The sequence below is a fragment of the Salvia miltiorrhiza genome, chromosome 7 (assembly GCF_028751815.1).
Source record: "Salvia miltiorrhiza cultivar Shanhuang (shh) chromosome 7, IMPLAD_Smil_shh, whole genome shotgun sequence".
Lineage (NCBI taxonomy): Eukaryota > Viridiplantae > Streptophyta > Magnoliopsida > Lamiales > Lamiaceae > Salvia > Salvia miltiorrhiza.
Window position 1 is genome coordinate 12188365 of NC_080393.1, and position 18565 is coordinate 12206929.

General features: G+C 36.7%; 1 protein-coding gene across 1 annotated transcript; it reads right to left on the bottom strand.

Annotated features, from left to right (window-relative positions):
- Window positions 1–5000: 5000 nt before the first annotated feature.
- LOC130992583 (glutamyl-tRNA reductase 1, chloroplastic-like) lies at window positions 5001–8029 on the bottom strand. Its single transcript, XM_057917271.1, has 3 exons — window positions 7370–8029; window positions 6776–7017; window positions 5001–6388 (listed from the first exon to the last, which is right to left on the bottom strand). Exons 1-3 carry the CDS (start codon window positions 7653–7655, stop codon window positions 5258–5260), a joined length of 1659 nt encoding a protein of 552 aa, XP_057773254.1. The 5' UTR covers window positions 7656–8029; the 3' UTR covers window positions 5001–5257.
- Between the last annotated feature and the right edge of the window lie 10536 nt (window positions 8030–18565).

Genomic DNA, 18565 nt, shown 5'->3' on the forward strand with positions numbered 1-18565 from the left:
AACGAGAAAACCATGCAATATCCATTTTTGAAACTCCTACTACACCAAGAAGTGCAAGATTCAGTTCCAAGATCATCGACTAACAAAAACTCGCACTAGTTAAGACGAAAGCAGCAAGAAAGGCAGACGCGTTTCTTGGTCCAAAAGAGTCGCATTAGTCTTCTTCCCACACTGCAACCAAGAACTCGACCATCTTCTGTTCGTGTATAAAGTAGTTGTGACAAAGTTACCAAACTCAAAAAGGCTAATATGAAAGGGAAAAAAATGGTTATTCTACAAAAACACTAGATCGATCACCTCTCCAAGCTCTTCTCATTTCATGCCAGGCTATTGCAGCTGCAGAGTGAGTACATTGATTCTAAGATAGTGCACTCAAACCACAAAGACAAGAATGAAAGAGACGAGCTGTAAGGAATAGGAAACTAGTTATTCTACAAAAACATATATAATGGTTGCAAGGGAATAACCGTAGTTGACAAAGAGAGTGTTGTGATCATCTTCGTTAGCATTCCTCTTTTCTACATTCACAACGTCCAAACCTCTCAATGGTGGTCTGAGTATAGGCGAGAATTGATAGCATTGGAGTCCATCTTCAAGAAAGATGATGGTGCTTTCCAGATGTTGAAACAACCACCAATTTAATCCGGAAAGAAAAAGGATTAACAACTATGATGATTCAAGACATTACACTCACAAGACAAACTCTTAAACACACGCAACAGTGATCAACGAGGTTACTGAGGTCAAAATAAACATGAAATAAAAGAGAGAGTAAACATCTCCAAAATGCGTGAATTTCATTATTTGATGCCAGAAAGTAAATGATACTAAAAGTTAGTTCGAGCTACTTACCATCAAGAATGATTAGAACAAATTTAAACAACGAGAGCAGGTTAAAGCATTTCAACCACAAGTAATGAGCTCCCAACTATTCTAGGAATGTGAAAAGGTTACTAATCTTCGGTTACCGCTATCCCGTCTGAATGTGTTGAGCAGTAAAATTGTGCCGATAAATTACAGTATAACACTTTACTTCCTCACCCCCATCATCTTGAATCAAGATGCACCAGCACTACCTACATGTATAAACTTTTTTCTTGCATTTACAATTATATCGTTTCCAAAATAAGGCAATACCATCAATTTGATATCCTAGATCCAAAAGTTCATTTAGCACCCAAACATGTTAATATACCACACAAGTTTTTTACATAATCATTCCCAGTCATATCATGCAAGTAAAAGGTTCCTGGTCTCCACAAAACAACTGAGTCATTGTATAAAATGTTGAGCAACTGTCCAATTTCAGAAAGAAGCGACAGAATTTTATCCTAAAACAGAAACACATAAATCAAACTTCTGCTAGATTGTTTACCACAATGAACTAAAACAGAGCCTTCATCCCATTATTTAGGTTCAAATCTATATGAATCTTATCTTGCCATCGCGCTCGATAAAAAGGGTAAAAAGAAATTGTATGGGGTAGAGGAAGTTACACATACATAGATGCTATGTCATAAGTGAATGAGTTGATTTCAGGGAAAGCTGAAGAACTCTCAACCACACGTAACACCCATTCAAATTCTTCACGATGGTGGCCTTCTGGCCGGTGTACCGCCCCTGGACAGGGACGGAGCCAGGGATTCCGATGTTAGAGTTATAGGTTTAACTAATCAATCTTTAGATAGTCAGTTAAATAAGTAACTCTACTCTTTTTACTTACGACTGAAGCTTTACTTGGACTGAAGTTAATTGACCAGCTCAATTAACTGAAGTCACCCACTGAACCTTTGTTTCAGTATCAATAGCCACCTCTTGTCAACTGAACTGTACACTTTCAAAGCAGTAAAACTGTCTTTCAGTACAAAGGTGTTTGTTTTAAGTAAACATTCTTACAAAAATAGCCTACAAGTGTATTCCCCCCCTCCATACACCTGTCCTTTCAACCCTTAAGGACCCAATAGTTGTTTCATGAACGTAAGTGAAGTAAATCATTTTTTATAGATTAAAACATAATATTCTTTGTTCTAGGTTCATCTTGTTAAAAAATGGAATTTGAGTAATGAATCTCCACCAATTTGTGTGGGCATTTGATATTCATGTGTACTAACAACATAACACAACCACTCAAATGAGTATCTAAGCTTGATTGATTTTGAATTTACAGATCGTAGCTAAACTAATATATATAGTGAATATAAGTTTATAAGGGGACAAAATGAAGCAAGAATATTGACTAAAACTACCATGAAGAAGAGCATGACTAAGGGTGATTCAATTCATAGCCCCCATTTTGCTCATAACCTCAAATAAAAGAATAATTCTATTCTTCTCGATATAGCCCCTATACTTGGAAACATGTCGATCAAACTAATAATAACATCTAATTTTTGCTCGAAAAAGAAGAAGATAGCCGCACGATTTTTGTGATTGCTTAAATGATGCAGTCATCGAGAACACAAATTTTCAAGAAATTTAGGATCGCATGTTATTCACATAATCAAATTATATTAAGTTTTCTACAAATTCATAAATAAACCAACATATAACTCATTCAACCAAAACCCTATCCAAACATATACTATCAGTTTCTCACGCAAATTCAATTCAATTCTCATAGTTTCACAACCAAAGCTCTGTTAGTTTTCTTTCAGAGTAGATCTCGACTCTTTATTCTTCTTTGATTGATAGTTATGAAAAAAAACTCTTGTTGACGATTCCGGCTTTGTTAATAAAATATGTGGTGTTGGGCTATAACTTCAGTTATGTGATGGAGAATACCGAATTGATTTACCAAGTATAAAGCGAAGGACAATTAATTATTAAGTTTTTTAATTTAGAATATGAGGGTAAAATAGTATTTTTATAATGATTTTATTATTTTTTTAATATTAGGGGCTATAGAGAATAAAATGGGGGTTATGTATAGAATTACCCCATTACTAAATGTTTGGATAGTTGGTTGATAGGACTAGGAAAAAGTCCTCTCGGATGCAGGTAAGATGGTACTTATCAAGTCTGTCCTCCAGTCTATCCTGACCTATCTCATGAGTTGTTTCGCTCTCCCGAGTCTGACTTGTCAGCGGCTGAACAGTTTAGCGGCAAGCTTCTTTTGGGGTTAAAAAAACGAAGAAAGGCGTATTCATTGGAATAGTTGGAGTAAATTATGTCGGCCCAAAGAAAGGGGTGGTTTGGGCTTTCGTGACCTGGGGTTATTCAATCAAGCGCTCTTGGCAAAGCAAGTTTGGCGTATTCTTCACAATCCTATTTCTCTCCTCACTCGTTCTCTTAAAGCCCGATACTTTCCACGATCGGATATTCTGTTAGCTAGCAATGCTCATTACCCATCATTCACATGGAAAAGCTTGTTAGTGGGTCGGGATCTGCTTGTGGAAGTCATTGCGTGGAAAGTTGGCATTGGGGATAGGATTCGTATTGGACGTGATCGTTGGCTGCCTACGAATCCTGGGAATGGATAGCCCTCTCACTTGGGATATTGATGGACTCTCAAATATTCTCACACCGAGAGAGCTCTGGAAAGTAACAGCTCAACTTTGACCCTTCTTTTCTCAGTCGGATACTCCCTTTTGGCCAGCGAGTAGATTCAACTCATATTCCGTGAAGTCTGGGTACCAGTTGGCTCGCACTTTAAGTCAAAGATCTGAGGCTTCGAGGGTGTTTGGCTGAGCTTATAAGCTCTTTAAAACAGCTTATAAACTGTTTAGAAGCTTATAAGCTCTTTCAAAATGTTTGGCAAAATAAGCTCCTAAACAGCTTATAAGTTGTAAAAATAAGTTCCAAGAGTTTATAAGCTTCCCAAAAAATAAGCTCATCTACGCCCACTTATTTTCTCATTATCTTATAAGAAACACTCATTTAACAAAAATAATTCAAGTATGATTTTTTATTTTCATCATATATAATTATAATTTCATTTTTTTTTTCTCTCTAACAAATATTTTTTCACACTAACTAAAAATTTTCTTTCTAGCTTATAAGCTCAATTACCCAAACACTTTGACAACTTATAAACTCTTAAGAAACTACATCTACAAGAGCTTATAAGCTCTTGTAGCTAAGCCTAGCCAAACAGCCTTACATGCAGAGGATTTTGTTTGGCACTGGATTTAGGGTTTGGAGGTGCTTCCAAAAATGAAGCTTTTATGTGGAGATGGTTGGCGGGGGCGATTCCTACTTCTAAAGCTCTCATCTCTGGCTCCATTCATGTTGATCCGCTCTGGAACATGCGTTGTGGGACTGTGTTTGGGACTTGGTCTACAGCCTGCTCCTTTGAATGGTGACTGCTCTATTGCTGATTGGTTCGAGAGTATTCGGCAAAGCCCTCACGGGGAAGTTTGCTTCTTTAGCATGGTCGATTAATCTGTTGGTGTTCCAGGGAAAGGAATTATCTGTTTCCCAACGAGCTTCTTGGTCGAGGCCGGCGAAATCGTGTAGGCGAACGCAGTTGCTTGTGACGCGGCGATTGGCATGGGGGTGACTGGCCAGTTTATTTGCTTCCCTGGGATCTATTCTGTACCTGCGATGGCTGCCCATGAAGATGTTAAGGCCCAACACGATCCTTCTTCTTTTGGCGATACTGTCTCAAAGATTCAGCTTTTATCTTCGGGATTAAGGAACTGAAATGCTTTGTCTTGCTGCGTTGTTTCTTCGCTTTCTGATGTTCTACCCATTGATGGCAACTTTTCCTCAAGAAAAAAAATTGACTTCAGTTGTTCATCAAGCAAAATACATCAAGTATTTGGACGTCCACCACCTGTTCAACTAAATGTCAAGTAATGGTATAATTGCTAGAGCCATAGAACTTGTATATTCTTTTACAAGTTCCAAAGTTCGTGAGAAAAAATAAGATACACCCAAAATTCGTACATTAGATTCCAATAACCCAATCTTTTATTACTTTTGGAGAAGATCAATCAACAAGCTTTCATGTATCTAGTTCATAAGGAATGTAGAGAAAGCCAACAGTGATATTCTTGGCATGGGACAAAAATCTATTTTCTCATACAACTTAATTATATAGTTTACAGAGAGGGGATACATGGACAAACAGAACCACTGATTAGAGGAAAACTATGCTAAACATCAAAGGTGACATTAACGAGGGAATAATTTTCAAGAAATCTTTTCCCATTAATATATTCATATTAAAAAAATTTAATCAGAATACAAGAAGCTCTCCTCTTATTCACAATGGAGGCCTAACAACAAGAATCGTAGAAGAGAATTTGGTATGATCTTACTTCTGTGTTTGCTCCACCTTAGCTCGAATCTTCTGTTCTAACACAGAAATCTCAGTCTCAAGGCTGAACATTCTGTTAAGAGCATGCATGTTCTCTAGCGTCTCGCTCAAAGTCCGGCTGTCACTCCCGTCACACCTCAGGTGTTGCATCGGGCCGTGTAGAAGTTTGTTGACGATGCCTCTGCTAAGGTCGTCGACAGCCTTCCTCGATTTCTTGGGAATCTCGTCTCCCATCTTCGACAAGCATTTTTCCAGCTCTGCACCTCTTATCCTTTCAGCATATGCCCTCAGTTTCTTGATGGTTGGAACAGTCTCCAGTGAATCGCGCCAGGCTTCAAATTGCTTCGACTCTTCTGCAATGATCTCCTGAGCTTCCATCGCTTTACGTAGACGGTCTTCTTTATTAGCAGCCACAACCTCCTTAAGATCATCCACATTGTACACTCGTGCAGTCTCAAGATCATTAACACAAGCACCGACATTTCTTGGAACGGAGATGTCGACAAACAGCCTCAAGCCCCCCACGTTTGGAGCAACGGGTGGAAGGTCTACAACGTGCTCTTTCAGGAACAATGGAGTCTCGGACGCTGTACTTGTAAAAACTGCATCTGCTTCTGCTGTGCAAGTTAGCATTTCAGTAAGGGGTTTGTAGATTATCTCAACATCCTTGATCTCCTCACGAATGGCAGAAACTCTGTCTTCACTTCGATTCACTACCACCATCTTTGTGCAACCTTTGGCGACCAAGTGTTTGATCACCAATTTTCCCATTTTTCCTGCTCCAACAATTAACATTCGAGCAGTGGAATGTGAGGCTTCGGGGAGTTTCATCAAAGCCAACTCTACAGCAGCTGAACTCACTGAAACTGCACCAGCTGCAATGTTTGTTTCAGTTCTGACCCTCTTCCCCACAGTGATCGCGTGTTTGAAGAGACCACTTATGTTCCGTCCAAAGCCCACTACTCCCTGCCCAACTTTAACTACTTGCTTCACTTGAGCCAGGATTTGACCTTCACCCAAAACCAAGGAGTCAAGTCCAGCTGACACTTCAAATATGTGTTGAGTCGCATCTTGATCATAAAGTAGAAAACGGTGCTCACAGATCTCTGAAGCTGGAATTCCACTAGTCTGACAAGCATACAATCTATCATGAGATTTACAATGATAATATAAACATTCCCAAATTACAAAGAGCTTTAACACAAAAACAATACGAAGTTCAACCATAGGATACAATATAAAAAACAGATACTGATAACAAACTTTCCTCCAGTAGTAAGAAGATGAGAAGTCTCAACAACGGTAACACCTTCCATAGAAAGGTTCAGATAATATCAATGATAAAAACCACCATGAATGAAAGTTGCAGTTGTAAGTAATTTTGTAGGTGAGCTTTGGCTAGTTCAACTTTTGTGGTACTAGAACAAAATATTTCTTAGGAAGGTTAGAAAATTATAAACATTTTAGCTGCCTATGTTAAGAGTAAATAAAACAACAACTATAAGATACAGCTACCTTGGACATCCATTCAGTGACTTCTTTAACCCCTCGGTGGCGAGAAAGAGCTACCACGTAGATTTCCATCCTGTTACAAGTACTCAGAACAGCAGCTTCTTCAATATGATTCAAACCACACAGTTCACTAATAGCTCTTGGCCACTCCGCCTCAGGAATAGCGAGCTTCTCACGCATTTCAACAGGTGCTGTGTGGATACTGAGACCAATCACTACAATACTGCTTCTTTCTTTTGTATATCCTGCGATAAAACCAACAATACAATTTCAACAAGATTCCAATCTCCTAAAAAGAAACAGACAAAAGCAAAAGTTACAATCAAATTAGGTTGAGTTTATTCTTATGCGAGAACAGCATCATATTCTCATTAGTTTGATATTACACCAAAAAGAGCATTTATTTGACAAGTTGGAACCGTATTACATCATCTATATTCTAATTCTAATTCAATTAAATTGAACAACTGAGCTTAAAATCTAAGAAAACGGCGCAATGAAAACACACGATTGCTGAAATCAATTAATTCATCACATCCCAATAAGAGCGCAAGATAATAGGTTGTGAAAAAAGAAAAAGGAGCTAGGGGTTCATACTGTCAGCGGCGGAGGTCTTGAGCTGTTCGAGAGCCGATAAGCTCGAAGCGGAAGCCGAGAAAGAAGCGGCATTGATCGGTTCCGCCGCATCGGCTTGAGCCAGAGCGTCCGGCGCAGCCTCGCACCTGATCACTCCCCAATTCCTCCTGCTCAGCGCCGGTCGCCTGGCTCGAGCCGAAGCCGGCAAGCCGACGTGAGCAGCGGAGGCGGACATCGACGACGACGCCGTATTGCTGACCAGTAAAGCTTCGAGCTTCGCACCCACAAATGCACTCGAGACAGCCATTTTTCGAGGAAAAATTCCAAGATTTCTGAAACCCTGAATTAAGTTGTGATGAATTGAGCGGAAGCCCTAAAATGAAGGAGAAGAAAATCGAGGGTTTTGTGAGTGATTTGGTGGGTTTTTGATCGATGTGGCCAGAAATGAGGAGGGAGCTGATGCCTCGGGGTTGAATGGATGCCTGTTTTGGCAGTTTTATTTGTTTAATTATGATTTTGATTTTGATTTTGATTTGGATGAGAGAGGAAGAGTGGTATTGGTTGGATTTCTTTGAATTGTGATTGGCTGATGAGGGTCGTGTTTTATCCACACTCACTTCCTCTCATCGCTACCACCACCACCAACATATCACATACTCCTATTTACCATCTTTTTTATTTGAGTAAGATTTTGGTATCTTTCATCTTTAATGATTTATATACTTCCTTCGTAGAGTAGAATGACGCAGATTTTATAATTTGACATCAAGGGAGTGACCTCTATTAATAGACAAAAACTTATATGCGCGCTGCTTTAAACTTGCGCTTAGGGATGGCAGTGGATTTTGGACCCGGTCCAGATCCGTGGATCCAGATCCGTTTTTATGGATCTGAATCTCAATTTTTTGGACCCGACGGATCTGGATCTGGATCTCAATTTTGAAAACGGATCTGGATCTGGATCTTGAAATTTTAGATCCGGATCCGGCCCAGATCCGACCCGTGGATCCGTTTTATTTTATATATATATATTTTATATTTTATATTTAGTTTACTAATAATATTAATTAAATTAAAAATAATAAATAAATTATATTCAAAAGAATAAAAACTAAAAGTAATTAGATAAAAGTATTTTGTGTTATGTTTTTCATGATGGAAATTAGATATTGTTGATTTTGTGAAATTTTTTTAATTTAATTTAAAAATAGTAGATCCATGGATCTGGACCCGTGGACCCGCGGATCTGACGGATCTGGATCTGAATCCAAAATTTTCAGATCCACGGATCTGGATCTGGATCTGGATCTGGTATATGAAAACGGATCTGGATCTGGTATTGGCCAGACCCGGTCCAGATCCGGCCCGTTGCCATCCCTACTTGCGCTCACACAATGCGCGCGGGTCTGGGTCGGGTCGGACAAATATGAACCGGGTCAGTTGACCCGATATATATGAAAAAAAAAAAAACGATGCTTTCCTTCTCTCTGGCTTCTCTCCTCCTCTTCTCTCTCTGCGGCAATCCATACCCTAACTTTCTCTATTCTCCCTTCGATCTCCGTCGGAAAAGTTCATCGGCCGACACCGGCTCATGTCATCTCCTCACTCAATCGTCTCCCTCACATTCTTCCTGAATCTACTGAGCCCAAAATAATCCCCAATTTCTAAAATAAAATCCCTAAATCCTCCCCCCAATTTCGGTAAGTCGGCGTCGCGACTCACCACCACCACACCTGGCTCTAAGTCCTGACAAGCTATCTTCCTTCTCCCCAGCTCTGGTGGCGGGTCGCCGCGCGTCGCTCCACCCTCTACCTCTCCAGCCGGCGCCGCATCACCGCAGCAGCTTCTCCAGCCGAAGCCCATTTGTTCCTCCATAAAAAGGAGTTGTCGCACTCTTCAAGTCATGGATGGCTCTGATCCATTATTCCTAATGGCTCATCTTCTTTGTGTAGTTGACTTCCCTCTTTGTTATGTTACATTTCGCTTTAATTTCGACGAGAATCGGCTAGTCACGTGAAGTAGGTTGTGAGCTGGGTGAGTGGCTTTGTTGGATGGGGAAAACCTTGTGATGTGGTGCAGTGAACAACCCTCGTAGCTTTCCCTATTCTAGTTGGTGTGTGCTGTGCAGTCAAATATTTGATGCCAAGAGCATGTTTTTCTGCAGATAAGGTGTTTGTTAAAATGTCTGAATGAAAAAAAATTCAATAAATAGTTTCATTTATTAAGTTAAATAGTGTCATTTATATATATTTAAAGTGTATATACAATTCAACTGGAACACTCACTTGTTTCAGTTGATGGGTTATTGATGAATGTGTGGAATGAAGAATTGGTGGTGTTATTGAAGCCTTGAAGGAGAAGATGTAGATGAGATAGATGAGCAAGCCATATATGATGAGGAGAGATTTGAACAGGTTGTAGTTTGAGCATGGTGCAACTTATTTAAAATTCTACATTACTTTTCTTAGATGAGCATACTATATTTATATATAAATATCACTTTTAATATATAAAATGACACTACTTTTCTTAGTAAATGATATTTTTAATATATTTAAATGACATTATTTTTCTTAATAAAAGACATTATCTGCACTCATAAATTATACTATATTTATTTAAATGACACAATTTTTCTTAGTAAAAGACACTATCTACATCATAATTGACATTGTTTGGATAAATGAATAACACTACTTATGAATGACACTGTTAATACATCGAATTAACACTATGTGCTTTGTAAATGACACTACTTGTAAGAATGACACTATTATTTATTCAAAATAAAACTATGTTACTTGTTAAGTGACACTATTAATACATCGAATCAACACTATAACTTTGCAAATGACAATTCCTATAATTTATACTATTCGAAAATATAAATGACACTACTTGTAATAATTGACATTATAACGTTGTAAATGATACATTTAATAATTGAAACTATTCGGATATACAAATGAAACTACTTATAATAATTGACATTATAATATTGTAAATGGCACTTTATATAATTGACACTATTCGTAAATATAAATGACACTACTTGTCAAGTCACACTATTAATACATTGAATTGACACTATGTGATTTTGAAATTGACACTATAACATTTTAAATGATATTTGAAATGACACTTTAAGATTTAGAATGACACATAGTGTCGTTTTGAAATCTTGTAATCTCATTTTGAATTGTTATAGTGTCATTTGAAGTCTTGTAGTGTCATTTCAATTGTTGAAGTTTCATTTGAAATGTCATAGTGTCATTTGAAATCTTGTAGTGTCATTTGAAATAGCATAGTGTCATTTGAAATATCGTAGTGTCATTTGAAAGTTTGTAATGTCATTCGGAATGTCATAGTGTCATTTAAAATCTCGTAGTGTCTTTTGAAATGTCATTTGAAATCTCGTAGTGTCATTTGAAATCTCGTAGTGTCATTTGAAATGTCATAATGTCATTTAAAATATCATAGTGTCATTTGAAATCTTGTAGTGTCATTTGAAATATCATAGTGTCATTTGAAATCTTGTAGTATCATTTAAAAGGTCATAGTGTCATTTGAAATATCGTAGTGTCATTTGAAAGTTTGTAATGTCATTCGGAATGTCATAGTGTCATTTGAAATCTCGTAGTGTCTTTTGAAATGTCATTTTGAAATTTTGTAGTGTCATTTAAAAGGTCATAGTGTCATTTGAAATATTATAGTGTCATTTAAATGTCATAGTGCCATTTGAAATGTCATAGTGTCATTTGAAATGTCATAGTGTCATTTGAAATGTCATAGTATCATTTGAAATATCATAGTGTCATTTGAAATCTTGTAGTGTCATTTATATACTACATACTTAAAAGAAAGAAACTACAAGTATTAAAAGAAAAAAAAAACTACATACTTAAAAGAAAGAAACTATAGAAACTTATAGAAGAAAGAAACTACAAGTAAAAAGAAAGGAACTATATATTTAAAAGAAAGAAACTATAGAAAAAAAATAAAGAAACTATAGAAATGAAATGATAAAATAAAGAAATTATAGAAATAAAATGAAAAACTGAGAAAAAAGTTTAAAACTATATATATATATATATATATATATAATTTAAAATTAAAAAACAAAAAGAAAGAGAAAAAATACGTATATATATGTCAAAAAAGTGAGAAAAATGTTAAATGAAGAAAGAAACTACATACTTAAAAGAAAGAAACTATAGAAACTTATAAAAGAAAGAAACTACAAGTGAAAAGAAAGAAACTATATACTTAAAAGAAAGAAACTATAGAAATAAAATAAAAAAATGAAACCTAAAATATAGAACAAATGATACCATTTTTCAAACTAAATAAAATAAAAAAATAATTAAAAATTTGAAACGAAAAAGAAAAAAGAAGAAGAAGAAAAAAGAAACTACATACTTAAAAGAAACTACAAGTATTAAAAGAAAGAAACTATAGAAAAAAGAAAAATACTACAAATATTAAAAGAAAGAAACTATAGAAAAAAGAAAGAAACTACAAATATTAAAAGAAAGAAACTATAGAAAAAAGAAAGAAACTACAAGTATTAAAAGAAAGAAACTACATACTTAAAAGAAAGAAACTACAAGTATTTAAAGAAAGAAACTATAGAAAAAAGAAAGAAACTACCGAAAAAAGAAAGAAACTATAAGTATTAAAAGAAAGAAACTATAGAAAAAAGAAAGAAGTATTAAAAGAAAAGAAACTACATACTTAAAAGAGAGAAACTACAATTATTATTTTAATAAAAAAAATTACATATTTAAAAGAAATAAACTGCAAAAAAAAAAAAAAAGCTACATACTTAAAAGAAGAAACTACAAGTATTATTTTAATAAAAAAATACATATTTAAAAGAAAGAGACTATAAAAAAAATTAAAAACTACAAGTATTATTTTAATAAAGAAATTACATACTTAAAAGTAAGAAACTACAAGTATTATTTTAATAAAAAAATTACATATTTTAAAGAAAGAAACTACATACTTAAAATAAAGAAACTACAAGTTGAGAAATATCTAAATGACACTAGACAAAAGTTAAGAAATTAATTACAGAATAGCAATACAAATTAATGCTTCAAGAAAGCAAGAAATAAAACACTTTAATGTGGGTTTGGAAAAGAATGAAACAATGACACTGTTTTTTTTAGTAAAAAACACTTTAAAAACACAAATTAAAACACTTGAAAAGAATGAAACAATGACACTGTAAGAATGAAACAATGACACTGTTTTTTTTAGTAAAAAACACTTTAAAAACACAAATTAAAACACTTGAAACAATGACACTGTTTTTTTTAGTAAAAAACACTTTAAAAACACAAATTAAAACACTTGGAAAAGAATGAAACAATGACACTGTAAGAATGAAACAATGACACAGTTTTTTTTAGTAAAAAACACTTTAAAAACACAAATTAAAACACTTTAATAATGTGGGTGTGGAAAGAAGGAGAGCTGGGATTCGAACCAACAACCAAATGTCTACATATAGGCCCAAACCAACTACGCTATCTTCTCAATCGGTAACAATTCCTTTCGAATTATATATAATTAGTAATAAAGTCATTACATTTTTTTTAATACATAAATTGGAGCCGGATCTCGGGTCCGACCCGGCCCAAACCCGCGCTCACTGTGCGCGCAGAAATTGCACGGCGCTCACCTAAGTGCGTCTCCTATTAATATATCATTCTTATTAATTTCTCATACGTCAAAACGATTCTTCCTCAAATTAGATGCTACTTAATTCTTGAAAGAATTATTGCTCGCAAAAGGCTTTCAAAAACAAAAATGCACCTTATATATAATTTTAGCATTATTATAGATAATTAAACTACAAAATATGATTCGCTCATGTATATGTATATGTATACATAAGAGCAATTTAATGGTACTTAAACTTAAAAATATAGTATATTAATAATACTTCCTGTCTGCGTACGGTGATGTTTTTCATTTTTTGTGGTGTTGTATTCTTGTCTGCATGTGGTGTTGTATTGTTTGGTGTTGAGGACTCACACACAAGGCATTTTTCGTCTGTATGCGGTGATGTTTTCTCACTGTTTGGGTGATGGTGAGGTTCCCGCCTGCATGTAGATTACGTAATTGATTATATTCAGATATATCTTGTAATTTCAAAAAAATAAAATACCTAAAAAATTGTTTTCTTAAATAAGTGTAAATTCGACCGTAACATCCAATAAAATCAAAGCGGGGAATCAATGAAAAAGTTCTACCATTTTCTATGGAAAACTTTAATCTTGCTAGACAGGGAATCGATAGAATATAGGATCTTAGATTCCTTATTTTAAATGTATTTACAAGATTTTGACTGGGAACGGATATTAATGGAAGCACGCATAAAACATGCTTGTTCTTATGCATGATTTGCACTATTAATAACAAAATTGCTTTGGCTGTTCCACTAAATTTTTTAATATAAACAAATATTAGTTCTATTTTCTGTTTCTAATTAGTACTCTCCCCGTCTCACAAATCTTGACACGTTTTCATTTTGGATAATAATTACTCCCTCCGTCCACCAAAAATATGCCACTTTACTTTCGGCACGAGTTTTAATAAAATGTGAGTGAAGTTGGTAGTGGAGTAAGGGTCCCACTTTAAATGTGAGTGGAATGGTGTGGACCCTACTACTAAAAATGGATGTGGCATATTTTTTGTGGACAGACGAAAAAGGAAATTGTGGCATGTTTTTGGTGGACGGAGGGAGTATTACCTTCTCTCCTATTTTATTACTCTCTCTCTCTCCTACTTTATCACTTTTATTACCTTCTCTCTTCTACTTTATCACTTTTATATTTTATTAACTACACACTTAAAACACTAATCTACAATTTCTTAATTCTCGTGCCGAATCCAAACGTATCAAGATTCGTGGGATGGATGGAGTATAAATTAAAATGAACAATTTATTAAAATGTGAACTTATCTTTGGACATAGAGTCGGGCCTAGAAATAAATGAAATATGGTCCATTTATACAAAAAGAGGAAACATGGATCAAAAAATACACAAAACTTCATGGTCTAGTCTCATTAAAACATCTTAAGGCAAAAATTCATAAGATGTCATCTAAGAGTTGGGCAAGGAACGATAAATTGGAATTGATATCTAAATATCATCAACTAAACATAAATATGAAACCGATATTATTCAAGTTTTCAACTTGATTTGAAATCGTGTTGATGGGTGGTAGTAAGTCCAAAAATACTAATTAGAGATGTATTTTGTGACAACGAGTATGATAGATGCAAAGAAAGAGGATAAGAGACGAAAAAGGGGAAATTGTGAAGGATTTTGGATGTTGGGGATTGGCTCATAGGATTTCGTGGGGTGTTTGCGCCACAACTTTCAACCATCAGTCGTGGAAAAGATTTGTTCTCACACGTCAAGATGTGGACATGTAATCAACATTTTATACTACTTCTATTTTTTGCCCCTTTTCTTTTCTTTGTCGTAACACACTCAACTTTTTTTCCTACATTATAACATTAGGCATTGATTGCAAAAATATGAGAAAGAAAACCCACCTCTAACTAATTACTATTACATTCGATACATGACGTCCATTGAAATTGAATGATTAATTTTACACTCTTGCGCACGAACTATACTATATTTTGAAATTTTAAAAATATATATATAAATGTAAAAAATATAATCATTTATGATTTAGATCAATTGATAAGTATATTATTTTGTTTAAATATTATTTGTTTGAAATAGTGCATGATCACAACAATATTTATCAACTCAATGAATATAATACTATTAAATTCAATGAGTATCATATAGTAATAATTAAACTACAAAGAAAAAAAAGTAGAACTATGATAACAATAACACAATTTGAGATTTTTTTTTATATATAAATCATTTGTTTTATATACATATTACATACTTTACTGCATATAATCTAGGGTTAATTGTCTGTAAATCCATAACGTTTTCTCAGATTTGGTTTTTGCTCCTAACTTAAAAAATCTACTTTTAAATATATAACCTTTCATTTTTGTCTTGTTTTTGTTCGATCACCGTTTTTTTCTTACGGCGGCGCCGGAAATAACACAGTGACAGCCAAAATCGACAAGGTGGTAGCCGAAATTGACACCTAAGCACAATTTTGACACGTGGAATAAAAAAAACAAAAATAGGAAAAACCTTCCCCCCTCCCATCGTCTTCTTCCCTCTTCCACACTTCCAAACCCTAATTCCCCTGCCGCCACCACCACTGGCGCCACACACACACACACACACCACGCCGACGCCGCCCCCTGCCCTCCCTTTCCCCACCAGCGCTACACACACACGACCGCAACATCCCCTCTCACAAACAATTCTCAAACGGCGGTGCGCCCTCCAAACGCCCCAAACGCAACAAATTCAACAAAAATGCAACATAAAAATCCAATCTTTATCCCTTCAAAGCTTCGAATCTTTGTTCCCTCCGTGAGCATTCTGAAGCCTAGATCCGCCCAGAGATTTGCAGAGATCGGCGTTCTGGGGCTAGGGCTGGGGTTGCGTGGCTGATTTGCAGAGATCGGCATGTGGTGTGTTTAACGAGAAGAAGAATCGGCCTGAGAAGGCCATCGACTCGCCGATTCTCGAACCACTAGCAGCGACTTCCGAGAGCTGAGAATTAGGGCTCGTTCCAGTGGACAAAATTGAGAGAAGAAGGTGAATGAGGCAACGCCTGACAGCGTGGACCAGTCGCCAGAGTACCGGAGCCGCAGATGCGGCAGATTTCTTGACAAGAGGAGGGGCGGACCTTCGGTCTTGGCGAGGCGAAAGAGGGAGGAAAGAGCCGAGTTCAGGCGAGGTGTGAAGGGAGAGAGAGAATGTCAGGTAAGATGAGGAGGGGGCGGCGGAGGTCGGCGGTTGGCAGGGGGTGGCGGGTGCCGGCGTGTGGTGGCGGCTGGCGGCAGGTGGGGGGAGGGGAATTAGGGTTTGGGAGTGGGGGAGGTTGGAGAAGATGATGATATGGTTTTTTTTTTCTTTTTTAAATTTTTCCCACGTGTTAAAATTATGCTTAGGTGTCAATTTCCGACTGCCACCACATCAATTCCGGCTGCCATCGTGTCATTTCCGGCGCCGAAAATGAAAGGTTATATATTTAAAAGCATAGTTTTTAAATTGGGAGCAAAAACCAATTTCGTGAAAACGTTATGGATTTACAAGCAATTAACCCTATAATCTACTATATGTAATCAACAATAAAATAATTATTACTATCATATAATTACTTGAACTCTGTCAAAATTTAACATATCATTGAAAAAATTAAAAACTTAAAAATAAATATAAATCATATTTAAATTTTCATTTTTATTACAAATATTAATCTAAAAGTTGACATCTATAATGGTGCGTTTACTTTGGATGACTATTTATAGATAAAAATTATAAGATTAATTCTATGTTTATTTTGATTGATTGAAACTTTGAGATATCTTAATGATGAGGAGTAATATGTGCAGAGTAGAGAAATGATATAAATCAGGGGAGCAAGCTTTATCAGAGAAACGAGCCTCACTAGTGGAATGAATACATCAAAGAAATGGACTATGCCAGAGGAACCACCTTTGCCAGAGGAACCACCTTTGATCAGAGAAATCACCTTCGCCAGAGAAATGAACTTCACCAGAGAAACGGGCTCTCGCAGAGAAGTCAGAGGAACGACCTACACCAGAGAAGCCGCTCTCGCCAGGGGAACGGTCTTCGCCAGAGGAATCACCAGAAATGCGGGAAAATCTCCCACGTGAGGGCAATTTTACTATTTTGCCTCTGACCACGCAAGGCGCATGCTCCAATGATGAATTTACTCTTTTACCCTTTACGTGTAATCTATAAATAGTTGCCTACGTGCTCTTTGTAATGTTACGTTATTCTGACTCTCAATACTACATCAGTTTTCTCTTAAGCTCTCAATCTTACTTTTCTCTCCCGATCTTCAAGCAACACTAGGTATAATTCATAGTTTTACAATAATTCTCCGATAAAATCCTTCTCCGTTTAACCATGCTTCACAACTTAAGGTCCTTAATTATTCTTATCATTTAAGCTAATTTTGTTCGATTTTTATCCTATTGAAAAAGTGGAATTTGAGAAATCATTTTTTTGAGAATAAAAATATTCAATTATGCAAAGTAAACGTCCCCTAAAATAGATCAATTTTTAAATCAATTTGGAGGAGTTTGCACGTTAACTTAACGATGAGAGTTGTTTAGGAACTTATAAGTTCTTTTAAAGTGTTTGGTAAAATATGACATTTGATTTGAGTGATAAAACATAACTGATAAAATAATTCATCTTAATCAAGGGTTTGATTTGAATGATTGGACTCGTGATTGATAGCTCGACCCGCATCTAATTATCCAAATAAATGATTATTTACCACCCCAAAGTTGGGTGAATTATTTTATCACCTATACAATCCTATCAATCTTATCAGTTTTATCTATCACATCCACCAAACCTAAACGCCTCCTAAATAGCTTATAAGCAAGGATGCACGGATTCGCCGGAAATCACCCCCGTGCAGTATCCGATTCGCGCGGGGGGCGGGTGCGGGCGCGATTCGCGTGGGATTCGCACGGGATTCGCCACCTGGCGAATCCCCCCAAAAATCAAAAAAAAAAAATCGGATTCGCGAATCGGGTGCGCCAATCTCACGAATCCGGCTGCGAGGGACGGTGGTGCGGTGGCTTTGGCCGCTGTTGTGCTGTTCCGGCTAGATCTGGAAAGGAGGGGAGGCGGCTGGGCGGTGGTAGATCTGGAAAGGAGGGGAGGCGGCTGGGACGGTGGTGCGGTGGCTTCGGCTGCAAAGGGAGGAGACGGATGGGCGGTGCTAGATCTGGAAAGGAGGGGAGGCGGCTGGGCGCGCCTCTGTGGAAGCAGGGGCGGCGATTGTCGCCGGAAAAGGGAGGAGGCCGCGACTGGGAGGAAAGGACGGAGAGGATGGTGAGGAGAGATAAGGGGGAAGAGGGAGAAGTCGATGGAGCAAGAGGGAGAGGAGGCGGAGCTGCCGGTCTCCGCCGACGGTGCTGCCGTCCGGTGGCGCGGCAGCCAGAGGCCGAGAGGGAGAGGGCCGAGGGAGGAAGAGAGAAGGAGAGTGAGCAGCGTGAGTTGTGTGTGTGTGTTGTGGTGTGAGTGAGTTTTAAATTAGGGTAAA